Source organism: Microcebus murinus, chromosome 5, assembly GCF_040939455.1.
Source record: "Microcebus murinus isolate Inina chromosome 5, M.murinus_Inina_mat1.0, whole genome shotgun sequence".
NCBI classification, from domain to species: Eukaryota; Metazoa; Chordata; class Mammalia; order Primates; family Cheirogaleidae; genus Microcebus; species Microcebus murinus.
This window is the reverse complement of record NC_134108.1, coordinates 49,597,646-49,616,961: the sequence shown is the minus strand read 5'-3', so window position 1 is coordinate 49,616,961 and position 19,316 is coordinate 49,597,646. Positions and strand designations below refer to the sequence as shown.

Sequence of the window (19,316 nt, the reverse complement as noted above, 5' to 3'; positions counted from 1 at the left end):
TTCAGAACATTTTTTAAATTAAAGGAAAAATGCAACGTCTCCTTAAGTGGAAGAGAATGACTTCAAATTGGGACTTTGGGAGTTGAGCAGAAAACATCAAACTGACCATTGCAGACAAATCTTTTCCAGTTGGTGAATAAGAATAGGCTGTGGACCTCAGAGCTTAAACATAAAAGGCAGCAGGAAAACTTGTGTTCCTTTCAGTACCGAAGTAAAAAGGAAACATTTATCTTGCTGCATCCATCCTTACAGTAATGAAAGCTGACTAGAAAACCCAGACAAGAGCTGTTTAATTTGTTTGTTTATCTTTGCAAACCTTCAGATGTGGCAGAGTAATCTGGCAAGCCAGAGTTCATTATGTCTTCCTCCATCTGGGACAGCAGGGGCACTTTCAGTTACATACTTTATCCCACAGCAAAGGACAGATCAATTAGCACTTCTTCCTGACTGTCCAAAATTACGAGGCGTCGGCAGCAGCACTAATTATTTTCTTTTTGTTTTGTTAGGATGGCTTTTGCATCATATAAGGATTGTGTCTGAGTTGGGTTTGCAATACACGCTGGCAAGTTTAACTCTCAATAACATTTTTGCTTTATGAATCTTTACCTCCTCTAATTTTTGGATGGAGTTCTGTTGGAGTGGTGCCCAAAAAAAAAAAAAAAAGTTTATATAGTAGGATTAAAACAAACCAGAAAATGGAAACTCTTAGCAATTCTTTCATTAATTACATTTATGAATCAGTCTGGGACACTTGATAATTGTTTCTTGTAAACATTTAAGTACACAATTCCAAGAAATGATCTTTGCTATGCACTGGAGTATTCCCAGTTTGATGCCAGAGCCCTACCCTCCATTAACATTTTTCATCATTAAACTGTAAAGTGGAAAATGAAGACTCTGGTCCGTGAGCTGGGCTGGCAGGAGAAGGGAGGGAAGGGAGATGACAAGGGGTGGAGGAGGAGCGTGATCAGACCGTGGAAAGGGCACAGAGCTGGCGGGGACATACTCCCAGCGCGGGGTCCTTACAGCCCCGTCCAGTGTGACAGAGGCCACCTTTGTGCCGAGGGCTTCTCCAGCTGGGGAGAGAAAGGAACAGTGTGTTTCAGTGTAACTGCGGTGATTTATACACGCTTAATTTAAAATATGGATGATTTGGACATGAGATGGACGGAGTTTATACCGGTTATGATGGAAAAAGGAGTTACTAATCAAGGTCTGATTGCAACCAAGGTGTTGGGGGACTATTGAACTTTACAAAAGAGAACACACTCTCAAGCACTTAGGGAACTGTCATCCTCAAACCGTGTGCCAGATTCGACAATCTCCATGTGTCCATTTAGGGACTTATGTAAGGTTTGGCAGACCTGCTCCTAAGCAACACTTCATTCTCTCTTACTTTGTATTACCTTATGGATTGAAAGCAACACAGCTCCTCAGACCTTGAGCAAGATATGCGTGTGTACGTCTCCATTCATCCAGCCAGCCAGTGGCCCTATCTCGTGAACCCCTTTATATAGCTGCTGAGGAACCTCCTGAGGCTTTCTGTGTAAATGTTGTTCATACTGATGGTTTGGAAATGTGATCTTTAGGAAGAAAGCCCAAGAACAGTCAATTGTTATGGAGAGTCAGGAACCCTTCTCTGAGAGCCAGAATCTCTGGATTTAGATTCGGTTCTTTCTGTCATTTGATTTAGCTGTATTTGACAAGTCTCAACACTTTCAAGGGCCCAGGTTTCTAACCTGTAGAATGGAAATAACTCTGCTCTTTCACTCCCATCTCCTCCTAGCCCTCACTGTGAGTTGTGGAATGATCACCAAGGCTTGAAAGCCTTATTTGTAAACTGTCAAGTGTTCTTAGTTTTGTTGGAATCAAAAATAAGAAAAGGTGGCTTCTGGTTAAAGATGCAAAGGCATTCTGCAGAAACCCAGTAAAACCAGCAAAGAATGAAAAACAGAGAAGTGTCATCAATGAAACAGGAAAAAAAAATGGTTCCAAGCCAGAACTACAAAACATGAAGCAAACTTTACACTGCACCATGGTCCTCAGTGTTACGTTTGCCTGGCAAACTTCCCTGCGAAGAACAAGCCCTCTTGCATTGTATGATAAATCCTGCCCAGTTCACTTCTGGAGGAGAGCTGACCCTGTCTTCCCTACCTCCTATCCTGGGGGTAGTTATGAGGCCCAGGGCTGGCTAATCAGAGTTCTCCAAGCCCCAGCTACAGCTTGTTGGTTTAGAGATGTACACATGATCCAAGCCAGGCCAGTTGAATTCCTCCCTGGGACTTTCACCGAGGCCTTTGGGGAAAATCCTGTTTCTCCATTTTCACAAACTGTAAAGATGATATGGTCTTAGAGCTGACAGTGACCCTTTCACTGCCTTGTGGAAAGAGACTCTGAGAGGGAAATGGTATATAAACAAGCAGAGCCAAGGAATGGAGGTAGGGATCAAGCTCAAGGACGATCTATAAACCCCTAGATCCAGCTGTGCCTGAAGCCACATTGTCTACATTGTAGACTGCTCTGTTTTGTGAACTGGTATGTTCCTTTTTCTTTCTTCTTTGTTCCTTCTTTTCTTTTTCTTTCCCTCCTTCCCTCTCTTCCTTTTTTTTTTTTAAAAACAGAGACAGTTTATGGTATTTCAGATTAGGTTTTTGTTACTTGGAACATTGCAATCAAAAGTATCCATTTAACCTTCCAGACCTTAAGAAATCTAGATGAAAACGAAGGGTAATTTGATAGTAGACGTATACTTCCTCAGACCTTGAGCAAGAAACAGATTTCACTAAAAATGAGCCTCTTAGTTCAGAAAGTTGTACCCAGTAATCTTTAACTAAAGAGATGAGATCTAAGGATGTGGGCAGGCCACGGGAGAAGTGCAGATGCCCTGGAATCCAGGACTTTGTTCAGGAATCCAGATCATGAAGCGAGGGGAGGATGGAGCTGAGGGAGACACTCTCCTCATTACCTGTGATCCAGGTAGTTTGTGTGCGTGATTTTGGGGAGGGGGTTTGATAGATTAGAACTTTACGAGCCTATTATGTAAAAGGGCCTTCCTGGGAGTCATAGCACCCTGCTCCACACAATCTAGGGAATACACAAGTCCCAAGTCAACAAAAATAATGGATTTGGTGATTGAACATTCTAGAAAACTAATGTTTAAAGCTACAGGGTACACCAGTTCTCTCCCTGTATGGATCATATTCAGCTTTAACAAATAAATGGCTCTATTTAAATCTTTAAATAGATATTAGGATAAGAATGATAAATAATATTTAAAATGTATTAGGATAAAAACTAACATGGCACTAGAACTCAGATATGTAAAGAACATAACAAAAGACAGATGAAGGAATTAGATCACAAAAGGTATTTCTATCCAGGAACATGTAGAAATTATAGATAATGTGATCACTTTCTTTTTTTAAAAAAAAGGGAAAAAAGAGCTCTTCTTTGGGTTGTAAGAATTTAAATTAGTGATTATAAGCTGATGTAAGGAGATGAGCTTGCAGTACTTAAAAAAGAAATGCAAGAAAGACATATAAACATGGATAAGAAAGCCACATTAGAAATTAAAAATTAGAATTAAAATAGCTGAAAATACAATGAGACATGGTGGTCAGGCTATAGGAAATCATAAAGAAATAAGAATAAAGCTATAAAAATGATTAGAGAGATTGAGATAGGTAAGAAAGGATAAAATTTGTATTTCTGAAGAAGACAATCCTTCTCCTCTTCCTCCTCCTCCTCCTCCTCCTCCAATTCCCCTTCTAGCACTATCTTACTTTGAATTGAGCGCCAGGCACTCTTGTAAGTGATTTACAAATAGTAAGTAATTTAATGTTCACAACAACCCATGGGGAATGGAAGAGATCAGAACAGAAAAAAAATATTAACACGTAATAAAAGACAACTTTCTGGAAAAATATTTAAATCTGAAGTTCAAATGGACATGTGGTGACCCAGCAAAATTTGATATGGATTAATCTATACTGAGACATTTCCAGCAGTGCTGGGCACTGGAACACTACCCAAGACCTAGTATATGCTTTATTATTAATTGATGATTTGGTGGGCGAATGGAAGAACATCTCCTGTGGCCATCCAGACTGAATAAACAAGTCATATAAAAGGAGAAAAGGTAGGCTGGCCCTGTGTTTTCTTTATTTCTTTTTAAAATATTTTATATAGAGACAGGATCTCACTATGTTGCTCAGGCTGGTCTCAAATTCCTGGCCTCAAACGATCCTCCTGCCTTAGGCTCCCAAAATGCTGGGATCCCAAGTGTGAGCCACCATGCCTGGCTAAGCCCCAGGTTTCCTTAAAACATCACTCAGTGCCAGAAGACAGTGAGTAATGTCTATGAAGTCCTAAGTATTAGGAGGGATAACTCAAGAATTGTATTGCCAGACCAGTACTCCTTCAGTAAAAAGGCAACAGATAGACACTTTCAAATACAAATGAACTTAGGGAATATACTACTCATGTACTTTCCAGAAAACTCTTAGACAACAAGACGATGAATCAGAATTCAAAACTTAGAAATGAAGAAGCTATGGTAAAAGTATTCATGGTGAGTACAGTATTTATTTTGTTTTCATATTGAATTAAAACTAAGCAAATCTAAAAATAATGGTATGGAACAGAAACCTTGACAATGTAGTAGTAATAAAAATGCAAAAAGCAGTACTTGGAAGGAATTGTGAATACTAATTTCTTCACTTTCATAATACAAAATGGGTCTGTCAGTAGCTACAATCTGAAATGGAAATATATAGTTTAAAGATAATAATTTCAGCATCCTAATGTTTTCCATTATTTTTTTCTTAACTTTAGAGAGATCTTTTAGAAACTAATAACTCTTGTGAAGACCTATTCATCTGAAGTTCTGCAATTCCTTCAGTTTCACCTCAATTTCTGTTTCTCTGTTAAATTCAAGCACAATTTATACTTAATGCTTTTTCACTAAAATAGTATGTATAGTATGATTACATTTATATGTATCTGATTATCTGCCTTCTCTCTCACCTTTCTGTTCTTTCATTCTTCTATCTTTTCAACTGAATATATGCAGAAATATGTCTGGAATGATGTTTATGACGTATTAATGATGTTTATTTCTGGGTGGTGGGTCTGGGATGATTTTTAAAAATTTTCTTTGTACTTTCTTATATTGCCTGGCCTTAAAAAATAATAATAAATATATCATTTTTTCAAAAAAAGTGAAGTCATTATTCTTTTAAGAAATTAAGGATAACATGTTTGAGGAACTTTTCATTTGGAAAAGACGAGCATAGGCCAGAATGATTTTGTAGAAGCCCACCTTGCTCAACAGTGTCCGTTCCATAAACACGTCTGGGGTAAGCGGTGTCCTACGTTGCCGAGGCATTGGGAGGCAGAGAAGTGGACCCTGTCTACTAGGGGCTCACAGACCTCTCGGGCCTTGCTGCTCACGTGTGGTCCCTGGCGCAGCAGCATCATTATCATCAGAGGCCCCGGAGAGCTTGTTAGAATTGCAGGATCTCAGGCCCTGGACCTGCTGAATTAGATCTGCATTTTTGTAAGACCTCCAGGTGCTTTGAATGCACACGCAGGTTTAGAAGCACTGTTCAGTGATGAACTCTAATGCTGGAGGAATGGAAGAGGACCTGGAGGAAGGCATCCTGAGAGTTTAGAGGTCAGAGCACCTAATGCTGACTTGAAGGTCAGGGAAGGTACCCTGAAGTGAGTAGGATTTGGGGGTGCCTTTTGAAGGCTGATATTCATTAGAGACGGAGCATTGTGTTCTTAGCTAAAGGAGCAGTGTAAGCCAAAGGTTGGATGTGACTCGATGGTGGCAGGAGGTATCCTGGGGCTGTGAGCCATAGAGCTGAGCAGTGTACCTGGAAGGCAGTTAGGGACATGTGAGGGGTGGCCTTTAATCCCACTCCCAGGCAGGTGGGTCCATTGTTTAAATAAGGGGGCACCACCAAGATGTGTGTGGATGCGTGTGTGTGTGTGTGTGTGTATTTTTAAATTTTAATCTTGAGCCATAACCCAACACTATAGGTACCTTGGAGGATTTTCTTAAAATATTGATCTTATAAACATCCCTTTAAAGTCATATCTTTTAATTTCATTGTGTTTGTGTATAACTGTTGTAGTAGAATTCTATTTTTAAGGTTAGTAATTAAGAAAAAGCTTTAATCTGTTTGGAAACTGTATATAGGTCCTTCAGGCTGTGAAGACACAGTGAAGAAACCACCCCTCCCCACCCACCCCACTGTGGGCATTCTCCAATTGCAGTCAGAGTAGCTAAGACACTGTAAAGCAGGGGTCAAGAAACCAAGGGCAGGGGGCTGAATCTAGCCTGTTACCTGTTTTTGTAAATAAAGTTTTATTGGAACACAGCCACACTCATTCCTTGTTGTCTATGTCTGCTTCCACACTACAGCAGCAGAGTTGAGTGCTTATGACAGAGGCTGTGTGGACACAAAGCCTAAAATATTTACTACCTACCTTGACTCTACATAACTTGAATCTAGTTCTAAAAATGAGCTGTCTTTTTCTTATGACAAAGATAAGTCTAGTTCAAGACTTGATAAATTTTCTTTCTTTCTTTCTCTTTCTCTTTCTTTTTTTTTGAGACTGAGTCTCACTGTGTACCCAGGCTGGAGTGCAGTGGCACGATGACAGCTCACTGCAACCTCAAACTCCTGGCTCAATCCTCTTGCCTCAGCCTCTTGAGTAGGTGGGAGTACAGGTATACACCACCATGCCCAGCTAATTTTTTGAGAGTTGGGATCTCACTATGTTGCTCAGATTGGCCTCAAACTTCTGGCTTCAAGTGATCCTTCCATCTCAGGCTCCCAAAGTGCTAGAATTATAGGCATGGTCCACTGTACCTGGCCCATTTTCTTTTATTCATAACATCCTTTAAAATTTCCTTACATGTAATTTTTCCCAAAATGAAAATAAACTTACTGTTTTTTTTTTAAAGTCCATATCCTTCTATTTAATCTACTTTTTAATATTTTTTTAGTTACTGTTCTAAATCAGGAGTCAACAAACTATAGCCTAGGAACCAAATCTGGCCAGCCACCTGTTTTGTTTTGTTTTTACAGCTCTTGAACTAAGAATGGTTTATACAATTAAAAATCATTACATTTTAAATGGTTACAAAAGTATCTACATAATAGCCTTGATTTTCCCACTTGGCCCACAAAGTTGAAATATGTATTATCTGGCCCTTGAAGAAAAAATTGGCTGACTTCTTCATAATAATTGGAAGAACTGTCAGAAATGTAGCAAAATCTGAATGTTATAATATTTTTAAAGAAATATATTTTTATTTCTTTGGAATACAATACGGTCCAGATGTTGCCAACATGATTGATTCGTGGATGAGCAGTAGTAACTCACTCTGTGTATGGCAAGGCCTTGGCTACAGAGCTTGTTCTGCTTGTTCAGAGTGTATTGTAGGGCTCTCCTCCGTGACTGGGACAAGAAGACTTTGCTTTTGCTCTGACACACATGAGCTACAGATGAGAGGCCTGGGAATGCTGGACCCATTTTGCTTTCCTTGGGACTCCAACCTGATTACGGTTGGAACTGAGGGAAGGGCAGAGCTGAGGGAATTGCAGAAAGATGGAGCCAAAGGCCTGATCGCACCAAGCCTAAAATCCACCCTACCTGTCTGCTTTTCGGTGATATCAACCAATAAAGTCCATGTGTTATTTAAGTCAGTTAAAATTAGATTTTTGTTACTTGTAGATTAGGATATCCTAATGAATAAAATGATGCTGTTCTGCCTCTAAGAAGAATTTCACAGAAAAGCTTTAAGGAATAACTTCTGAAATTGTTTTATTTTTTTGGTACATCAAAAAACAATGTCAAAAAATTAATTATGGTCTTTAATAACATGGAACAGGAAGCTGAGAAGAATTATGCTGGATGACTGAATCAAGATCCAAAAACATCTGCCAGGCACGGTGGCTCATGCCTGTAATCCTAATACTCTGGGACGCTGAGGCGGGAGGATCGCTTGAGGTCAGGAATTCGAGACCAGCACGAGCAAGAGCGAGACCCCATCTCTGCTAAAAATAGAAAAATAATTATCCGGGCATTGTGGCATGCCCCTGTATTCCCAGCTACTTGGGAAGCTGAGGCAGGAGGATCTCTTCAGCCAGAAGTTTGAGTTTGCTGTGAGCTATGATGACACCATTGCACTCTGTGCAGATATACTCTACCCAGGGGTAACAGAGAGAGAATCTGTCTCATAAACACACAAAAAAATCCCCAAACATCTGATAGGCAGGAACTCTTTACCAAATACAGCACTGTGGAATTTAATGAGTAAAGATCCAACGTGGATGGGGAAGGTCTGCCTTAGCTGCACACGTAGGAAAGATAAGAGTTGCCCACCACTCTGATGTGACCCAAAACTGCTAATGTCATGCTAGGCTGCCTTCATTAGAATATCTCCTTGCTTCTCAGGCTCTTCCTTTGGCTTAGTGCTGGGTTCTAGACTTTAAAAGGGATCCGGACAAACAGATACTCAAAGTAACTAAATAGGCTGGCAGAGATGTGAAGCTGTGTCTTGTGAGAACAGTGGAGGGACTGGAGGAGCTTGTTAATGACATCAGTGATGATAACAGCAACAATATTAAACATTTATTTAGTACTTACTATGTGCCTGAATCTGTGCTAAGCAATTTCACATTATGTCATTTAATCCTCACGTTAATCTTATGTTGGGGGACACTATTATTTACCACCCTTTCATATACAGATAAGGAAACTATAGCTTAGGTTAAGGAATTTATCCAGTGTCACGCAGTGATAAATGGTAGAACCATGAGATTTAAATAGGAGGACTTTAAGTGGTGAATGCAATATCTTTGAATATTTGAAGGATTGTCAAGAGGACAAAGGATAAAGATTTGTTCATGTGATTTCAATTAGTAGAACCAAGACCAATGAGTAGAAATTACAGGGAGACAGATTTCTTTGAGTATATATTAAGGCCATCTATTCTTCCTCTTCTTTAGCGGTGGAGGGATTTTCTTTTCTTGATGCCTGTCTTTCCCATTCACTCTTCCTGTGGGGCTCCAGGTGTACTGCTGCATGGAAACCCCCCTAGGCACACCCTGGCCACACTGGAGAGTTCTTCCTCAGTTCTCGTCTTCTGGGACCTGTTAACCGTGCCTTCTTTCTAAACATGCTTGGACTGCATGAGGGGATATCTTATCTTGCATCTTTCTTTGGACTCCTTTTCCGCTTTCTGTCCTTGACCCATGAGTATCCAACAAGGCCCTTTCCCAAGTGTCTAGTCTTTGAGCCACTCTTCTGATGACTCTGGTCTCTATGGATGACTCTGATCTTTACAGAGAGCCCTTTTCCTGATGTCCCCATCTCCTTGGCAGATGCACCATTTTTCATCGGAAATTCAGCATGGAAAAACCCAGACTTGCTTTATCCCTCAAGATGTTTTACTCCCAAACCTCTCCATTTCTATTGATGGCAATCCTATCTTCCTATTGCTCCAGGTCTACGTTCTGTTCTCTCCTCTGCCTGAAATCAACCACCAAATCCCATCAACCTTTCATTTATATGATCTCTTAAATTTTTTTTCCTTCTTCTCTAGTCCCACTGTCACCCTAAGAAGATTAGTCCTTGTTACCTTGCTCCAAGTCTCCTAAATGCTCTTGTCATGGTGTAACTCGAAATCCCATCACTTCCTTGTATAAGAACCTATGACAGTTATTACTGCCTTTCAAATTGGGTTCATTTACTCAACCCAAAGTTTTGGGCAGCTGGTCCCATCCTTCCCAGCAGAAACTCTCTGTGCCTATCTTGCTGGCCCTGTGCACTTATTCGCTGCCCTGAGCTTCAGGCTTCTGATTCCCTTCTGGACCTTCACTCATGCTGCTCCTCTTTGGAAAGTCTTGTCATTTGCTGGTTCCACTTTTGTTCTTTTAAGGCCCACTTTGTGGTCTGCTTCTCCCACTCACTAATCACTTCCTTCTTGGCATCCTTGAATTGTTACAACTTGCTGAATTTCACATTCTAGCACTTTATTAGTGATGTTATTAGACTTTTCCATTTTAAAAAATAGTTCCTTAGTTCCTCTAAGTAGATTTTAAGCTTCATCAGGGCAGTGTCACTTACGTTCTTTAGCTCAATAACACTCACACCAGACTTGACTCAGAAGGAAAGAGAAAAATAATTATTGACAATTTATTAAATTATTCCAATATATCAGTCAGAGGCATTGCCCTTGATTTTTCTTTTCTTTTCTTTTCTTTTCTTTTCTTTTCTTTTCTTTTCTTTTCTTTTCTTTTCTTTTCTTTTCTTTTCTTTTCCTTTTCTTTTCTTCTTTTCTTTTCCTTTTCTTCTTTTCTTTTCTTTTCCTTTCCTTTCTTTCGAGACAGGGTCTTGGTCTGTCACCCTGGTTAGAGTGTAATGACATCATCATAACTCACTGCAACCTCAAATTCCTGTTGCCCTCCATTTAACATGAGGAAACCGGCCGGGCGCTGTGGCTCACGCCTGTAATCCTAGCTCTTGGGAGGCCGAGGCGGGCGGATTGCTCAAGGTCAGGAGTTCAAAACCAGCCTGAGCAAGAGCGAGACCCCGTCTCTACTATAAACAGAAAGAAATTAATTGGCCAACTGATATATATATATATAAAAAATTAGCCGGGCATAGTGGCGCATGCCTGTAGTCCCAGCTACTCGGGAGGCTGAGGCAGAAGGATCACTCGAGCCCAGGAGTTTGAGGTTGCTGTGAGCTAGGCTGACGCCACGGCACTCACTCTAGCCTGGGCAACAAAGTGAGACTCTGTCTCAAAAAAAAAAAATAAATAAATAAAATAAAATAAAATGAGGAAACCAAGGCCAAGTAACTTGTCCAAGGCTACAAACCTGACAAAAATGAGACCTAGGATCTGAACCTGGGCAGCTTGGGCTCAAGACTACCACACCGTGATAGTCACATAAAACAGCAGCTAATCCCAGTCCTGTGCTCTTCTTGAGAACTCATGGGACCTAGCACTGGTGAGATTTTCTCTCTCTCTCTCTCTCTTTTTTTTAGAAGTGAGGATACACAAAGGCAAATTTATAGAGGCAACCTCATCACTGGTCATGACCTCAGGGAGAGTGGACCAGTGACTTTGGAAGGCCATTAGTTGAAAACTATCTTGCTTGATTTCAGTAGTTGTTTAGGACAGGTGTGTATATTAAAAGGAAGGCCTTGCCTCTGTTGTTCTCAAACTTTCTCATTATTTCTCGGAGTGATAAATATGGGAACTTCCTTGGCCTCACACGCTGTCAAACTTTTGGTATTTTACTTTTTCATAGGGTTAATTTCCTTTATTTCTTCCTTCTTTGAAAGGACCCTGTTCCATATTCATTTTTGATTGGTTAGGGATATCTTGTTTCCAGATCTGTGTTTTCATTGTGTACAAAAACAAAACAGTGGTTTCTGAGTGTTAATTAGATGGTTTTGGAGAAAGTAGCTTGATTTTTTTTCCTTACTTTATAATAAAACGAAGTGTTAAAAAAAAGGGACATGTTTATGGAAAAAAGTGACATCGGGGGAAGCTAATCCTCGGGGCAGCCGTAAAGGCGGGGGCCAGGAGCAGCACTGCATGGTCCCTGGAGATCTCACCGCACAGGCAGAAGGAGCAGTGGCCACAGGTACGATGTTCACAGTGTCTGTGGCCACATGCATATGGAGCCTTTGTGATTTGGGGAGAAAATATTATATTTGGTGGCCCAAAATAAATTTTGTGGTAAGAGTTGTACTCTTATTCTCTCAGTGTTTTTTTTTTTATTTTTACCTTGGAATTTTGTGCAGATATTTAAAAATAAGTACTCTGAAGTATCAGCTCTAGCTAAAGAGAAGTTGTATCTTTCAGACACATTGTCTCTACGTTAAATATAACTTAAAAAAACCCTGAACATACAGTCCTGCTGTTGGCCAGCCACCAGTCTTTCATCTGGAATACAAAATATTTGTCATCTGGGGACTGTCTGAATTTACCTCCAATTTTTTAACATGTAGAATATTTGTAAGAAGAAAACATTTCCAGATACTATTAATGTAATTAATTTTCAAAATGGAAACAGGGCACACTGTGATGTAGTGGAAAGAGCGGTGAATTTGTAAATTGTGAGACCTGGGTTCCAGATCTGACCTTACCCTGTGACCTTGGCACATCTGGCCAGTTTGGGACATAGTTTCCTGAGAGAGAGAGGGATCTCCTAGCTACCCAAGGCTTGGCTTTTGTGATTCCAGCATACCAGAGTTCTTTCTTGTTGTAATAGTGACCTCTTGTGGTATATATCCTTAATCAATTTATTTTCGATTTGCAAAGTAAACTGGATTTTTTTGTTCTTTCTAGTAACTATATTTCATATTGTTAGGGAAATATGACCTGTTTTAAGAAGATAAATCCCTAGCACTATGGGAGACCGAGGTGGGAGGATCACTCAAGGTCAGGAGTTTGAAACCAGCCTGAGCAAGGGCGAGACCCCATCTCTACTACAAATAGAAAGAAATTAATTGGCCAACTAAAAATATACAGAAAAATGTAGCCGGACATGGTAGCGCATGCCTGTAGTCCCAGCTACCTGGGAGGCTGAGGCAGGAGGATCGTCTGAGCCCACGAGTTTGAGGTTGCTGTGAGCTAGCCTGACGCCATGGCACTCTAGCCCGGGGAACAGAGTGAGACTCTGTGTCAACAACAACAACAACAACAACAACAACAAAAAGATAAATCTTAGTTTGAAATCAGAGGTTGATTAAAACAGGAGATAGAGCATCAAACTCCGTCTTATAAACAATTCTCTGTGGTTTCTTCAGAAATTGTATGTAACAGACTCTGGTCATTTACAAAAAGAGAAATGCTTTAGTGTTTATACTGAGTGTTTTGTGTACTCCTCTTCCTCCTAGGGACCAGGGGAAGAGGCGTGGCAGGACCTTATCGTGCCCCAGCAGCTCAGACTTGAGCAGGCTGCAAACCAATGCAGGTGAGAAGTCCTCACACTCCTTCATCCGTGGTGTCTCCATTCGGGGGAAAAATGCTTACCCTGAAGATGTCTGGTGTTAACTCACTGTTCGAAAACTCTAGGAACTTTGTCACAGATAAATTTTTATTTTCATAAGTATTTATTATTTTCACAAGATTCTTACCATTCTTATCATTACCCAGCTCTGATGCCTCAAACATTATAGATGACAATGATTTTACAGAAATTGTTTTGTAAAAGCATTTGGAAGTTGTAAAATTTGACATTAACATAGTTCTTGGGTTCAAAACTTGAGCTCAAAAACCACTGCTCGCTTAAAGGAAACTATATTAACTATAAGACAGTCCTTTGGGACTTTAAACTGTTTAACTGAGACCATATATAACCATATAAACCACAGGCTAGAAATGATACAAAATATATTCATGCAATAGAATATAAGTAGTTAGAAAAATGAAATGTACATTTATAACAATGAGTAAAATGAGTACAAACATAATATTAGATGAAAAAAATAAGTTGCAAAAGCAATGATATATATTGTTTATGGATACAGATCTATGTACTGATCATGTAAAGTCAAGTGTGCCAACAGTAACCACCGGATTTAGAATGGTGGTCATCACTAGAAAGGGAGAAAGGAGGGGAATGGATGGGGAGGCACAAAGAGACCTTCAGCTCTATCCGTAATATTTTATTTCTTTAAAATAAAGTGAAGGATAAAAATTGGCAAAATGTTAATATTTAACTAAACTTGTTTGGGGTACACAGGTGTTTGTTATATTCATATTTTTTGTACATGTGAAATGTTATGACACCAAACTAATATTGGTTAAAAAGTTCTCTTCAAAACTAATTTCTTTTTAATATGAAAATGACTTTTGTGGCCAGTGGGAATTTCTTTAGTATTCAGGAAAATCTTAGATATACTTATTTCCGAGTCAGCATTGTTGCTAAGGGTTTAAAATGTGCGTGCTAAAAATATCAGCCAATCCAAACATTGTGTCAGGTTTTTGTGTCCACAACTGAAAGCTGTGGTTAACAACGATACCCACTGAGACAGCAAAATCTTCAAAAACATGCTGAAACTTTTGCTCAACTTACCTGATTTCCTGTTGAATGATTATTTTCGCATTTAGCAAACTGTGAACCTAGATGAAAGTGCTTTCTAAAATAGTAGGTTGTTGCCCAAGCCTAATGACCAACTATTTGTGTGTGTGTGTATGTATCTTAAAAAGCAATAACATGAGCCTATGCTTCAGTTTCTATAGTAAATCAGGGATAGTGTATAGAATGGAGGTAGGGGAAGGTCCAAGGAGGGTGAAGAGGGAAAAATGTTGCAGCCAGACAGAACCAGGCACTTAGGGATTCATGGGGGAGGGTTGGAAGGAAACGCTTATACCACAGTGTCTGGCTAACTTGTGTTTCAAGAAGAAACACATCTTAGACGTGCATTCAGAAGTGCCTATGAGAGTTAAATAAACTGTTCTGTGATTTCTGGTTTACCCCTAACTCTTTCTGGGGTAAACATGTTATTGCTTTTGTTTGTCCTGAGAAACAGGTTGATCACCATGGTTTTTCATAGAGCTTCTGTATTAAAGAGCATATTTCATTAGAAGGTAAAAAATGCTGACTTGGACTTACTAGACTTAAGTCTATATTTGTAGTAAATTTAAGCATGTCATAAATATGTATTGATTAAATTATTTGTCTGGCTTATTTTCTGGTTTTTCACTTGCCTTGATAAATGTTGATTTTATTCATATACTTTGGACTTTGAATAGGTTAGTTATCTGGGAATATGAGCAACTGTGTTTTATATACTATTGAATATTCATGTTTACTTTTAGAATCCATATCCAGAATTTATCAAAGTTAAGGCAGGCTCATAAAATTAATGATCTGAAAGGTTGAGATGGTAGTTTACAAACCTTTATCTGCAGTTCCAAAATCCCCAAAGCCCTAGAAGTTAAAATAGTTTTCAAACTCATTTAGTGGCAATAAGTGACCAGAGATGATGGGAACGCAATTGTATCTTTGTTTCAGTAGTGTGAACATTCATGTATTTTGCTACAGAGTGTTGCCCCAGAAGCCCCTACTGGGGTGATATGTCATATGCTATGTGTACACCATCTTGCCTTTCTAAAATCCACACATTTTTGAATCCCAAACCACATCTGGCCCCAAAGGTTTTGGATAAGGGATTGTGAATCTGTACTGTGTAGACTGATTTTTGTTCTAAAGGCAATTCAACTTAGTATTTCATGGTGAAGTCTTATTAATGGGTTAGATAGAGTATCTGAAACCTTGCTATTAAGACTATTTACAGCACCGTAATGTTTAATTACAGCTCTGTTGGCAACCCCTTTCTATTTACTTTTGCTGCTTGAGTGCTCTTGGATGCCCAGTGTGTGTTGGTCATTGACGATATTCGGAAGGATTGATAAATGGCAAGCCTAGACTTGCTGTATCTGGGAGTGGCCGTTTCTAGTACACAGTGTGTGGAGAAGGCCTGTGTGTTGGGTGGGCTAGGTAAATTGTGCGGCTTCCTTCCCTGCTTCTCCTGGGTGACGTCAGCACTGTGTGCTTGGAGAATTTCTCATTCAGTGGCTTAAGGATTCATTTCAGACATCTCTGAATTCAAAGAATTTTTTTAATACATGCCATTATGTGTTTCCATGAAATTCTCTGATATTTATACATATAATTGAGAAGGGACTTTATTGGATTTCTCATTGCAGAGAGTTTCATTTTAACTATGTTAAGAAAATGTTAATATATATATATTTACTAAATACATATATATACTATATACACACACACATTTAATATGTGTTGCATATTTTTTTCTCATCAAGAGTAATACAGGCCTTCCTGGTCAACTGGTCCTTTGTTTAGTTAAAACAACCTGAAAATACACAAGGCAAATACCCTTTTGCTCCTCTCTTTGCTCTTTTCTCTCTCTCTCTCCCTTCCTCCCTCTCTCCTCTCTCTCAACTTCTGATTGCCACTATGATTTCAAACTCTTCATGTGATATTTTTAGGGTCCAGGCGCCCACTGTGTGGACATTCAATTTATACGAGGTCCACCTGAGAGGGCAGGGACTTCCTGACCTGGTACAGAGTGCCAGATGAGGGGCCTACGGGGCGGACTTCAGAGAAGGGGCCGGCTGAGGAGTATGTCTCTTGTATTGCTCAGGGATGCCTCTGCACAGCAGTGCCACCTCCAGCTCCAGTTAGATTTTAGATCTTGAGACACTGCCTGAGTGAACTGTAATCATGATCTGCAGTTTCTAATATGTTTTACATTTCCCCCCAATGCAGTTTGCTGGGGGACAGAATAGCATAGAGGTCAAGTGCAAGGGCTGGGGTGCTATATGACCTTGGGCAGATAATACCCCTGGGCTCCACTTTCTTCATCTGCAAAATAGGGAAAATTTAGGGACCTCCTCATAGTGTTGTTACAAAAATGAACTACAGGCCTGCTGCATCTAAAGCACGTGGTCAGTGGTGGCAATTATCTCTACAGCCCATGTTCGTGGGCGGCACCAACTCTTGATGACTTGGTAGCATCACACAGCTGTGAGATGCTTAAGAAGTGATTGCCTATCTGTTGATTTAATCAGGGAAATGGAATTCATATATATTGTGAATTGCTAGATGCATGGCACTACCTGTATCATGTCTTTTAATTCTCATAACCTTGAAGGCGAACATTCTCATTTCTGTTTTGCTGATGAAGAAACCGAGACTCAGAAAGGATGAGAAACTAGCCCCCAGTCACCCCATGTGTCAGTAATGGAGCTGAGACTTGCCAGCCCCCAAAGCCTAGGCTTTTCCTGCTACACCACAGGAAATCACTTGGTATTAATGCCACTGGCCCCACAGAGGTGTGGACATTTTATTTTCTATAGAAAAGAAAGTCCTTTTAGGCCTCCCTTTTAGAAAAATTTTCATTAAACATTTTTAACATCTTTATTCTTTATATATATATATATATATAGTTATCTATTCTATATCACAAAGGGATAAGTTTACATAAAAAATAACTCAAAATAGTTTGCCTTACTGTCATCATTATTTACAAAGCTTAATACTTAATGAAGTGTCCCAATCATATTTTAAAGTTCTGATTTATTTACATTATCTTATCTGAGTTTGATTTGGGGTGATTTGATTAGAAGATCTGTACTTCTAATTAGAAATCTTTGGGCCTGGGGGGCAAAGTATAATTTAATTCTGTAGTTTATTAATTCTAGTGATGAATAGTACAGGCTTTCGACTGCTCCATCGTAACTCCTTTCTCACGGCTCTTCTCCTGCTCTGGATTCCTGGATTTCTTTTCAGTCTCAAAAGCCGACTTGCAAGAAAAGGATACAGAAATAGAAGTAGACGAAGTCTTTTGGAATACAAGGATTGTTCCAATTTTGCATGAGTTGGAAAAAGGTAAAAAAAAGAACTTGTTTTTGTTTTAAATCAAAAATATCCACAGTTATGTATATGTTTCCCATTGCCTTGATATTTTTAGTATATTTTGACTGTCATTTCTGTAAACATGTTCAGAAACAAATGAAGTCATCTATTTATTTGCCCAGTAATGTGTATATTAAATATTACATGTAAACGTTATTTTCAGTAAGATTATACTTTGAATGCACCGAGAAAGCCGACTTCTAAAATTCTCCTTGTGATATAAATTAATTATTGTTTCCTCTGCCTGAGGAAGTGCTGGTTTCACCTCTTTAGGGTGGCTGTTCACACTCAAGACAATAAAAGGTTAAAACAGATTTGAGGCTTCTGAAACTCCGCCTCATAGACTGGCGTCCTCGACAGGTGTGCTGTGGTTTCCTCGGCCGACTGCGTACGTGTCCCACTCTCCTGAGGTTGAGCACGTCTGCCGGGAATGCCACTCGCAGCGGGAGAAGTGGCCTGGGATGTGCCCGGCCTTGCCCTCTGAAGTCGCCCAGAAGTGAAGGCCCATGATCCATGGGTTCCTGCGGGTATAGAAAGCTTGGCAGGAGATGGCCCTCCACTTTCTCCTCCCCATTTGCCGCTCCTCAAGGGCTCCTGCCTGAGCCTCCCAAGTAGCTGGGCCTATAGGCACATGCCACCACATTTGGCTAACTTTTTAATTTTTTGTAAAGATGAGGTCTCACTATAACAGCCCAGGGTTATCTTGAGCCTGGCCTCAAGCAATCTTCCTGCCTCAGCTTCCCAAAGTGCTGGGATTACAAGCTCCAGCCATTGCATCTGACCAAGGATTTCATTTCTGAAGTTGAACCAGGCTCCTCTGCAGCTGTAGGCATAGCCCTAGGGCGAGCCCAGTGCCCGGCACACCCTCACTAGGAGCTACTGATGAGCAAACTAGCATGTGGCCACAGGAAGATGCTCTGGGAGAAGCAGGGTAAATGAACCCTCCCCAGCAACCCAATAGGGAAGTTATGCAAAATACCTAATTCCTGAAAGATTCAAATGACCTCACTCCTCCTCTGCCACTTGGTGGTGCTTGGCTATGTTCATGGTTAATGTGGAAGCCCTGGTGCTGGTACTAAGCATTTGACCACAGGGAATCGCCTACACCCTGTGCACCACAATGTCCTCACATGCCAGATGAGGGGGTAGAAGAGACTAGATTATTTCCAAAGCCCTCTGCAGCACAAAACCTAAGAATATAAATGTGATGAGTTTTCTCCTCTGGAGTTACTAATTTTTGCCCTCATATTAGTGTGCCAGATTAACTTTGGGCCCTTTATTTTAGGAATATGTACAAAAACTAGAGAGAAGAATAATGAGTCTGGTTAAGTGTTAGAAAAGAAAATATCTAAGGAAGTATTCAATGGAAAGAATGAGTCAGTATCTTAAAGGCCTATCTTGTAGGAAGTCTTCAGACTGAAGGATTCCTTTTTTAAGAGATGGGGTCTCGCTATGTTGCCCAGGCTGGCCTCCAACTCCTGGCCTCAAGCAATCCTCCCACCTCAGCCTCCCGAGTAACTGGGACTATAGGCACACGCCACTGTGCCCAGCTCAGCCTGAAGGATTTTAAGAGGGTGCTGAGGGCTCTACCTACCCATCACCGACACCCACAGAGAGAATCTAGTAGGAGTTGGAGATTTGAAATGTGGATGAATCTCCCTTCTCAGAAAGCTCATTAAACACTGAAGTATGGCATCTTTTCCCCTAGACGACTTTCAGAACAGCAAGTGGTGGCAGGGCTGAATTATTTGACCCATTAAGGTTCTTTTTTCTTTTTTTAAAAGTTTTTCTTTTGACATAATTTCAGACTTACAGAAAAGTTGTGAGAGTAGT

The 19,316-nt window shown here is 40.1% G+C and overlaps 1 protein-coding gene across 1 annotated transcript in view; it reads left to right on the top strand.

Annotated features, from left to right (window-relative positions):
- The window catches only part of ARMC2 (armadillo repeat containing 2), a 112,696-nt gene that overhangs the window by 26,147 nt on the left and 67,233 nt on the right, over positions 1-19,316 (top strand). Inside the window, exons 7-8 of the mRNA XM_012753232.3 lie at positions 12,934-13,010; positions 17,358-17,456. Coding sequence (XP_012608686.1) covers positions 12,934-13,010; positions 17,358-17,456 — 176 coding nt within the window. The remainder of the gene's footprint in view (positions 1-12,933; positions 13,011-17,357; positions 17,457-19,316) is intronic.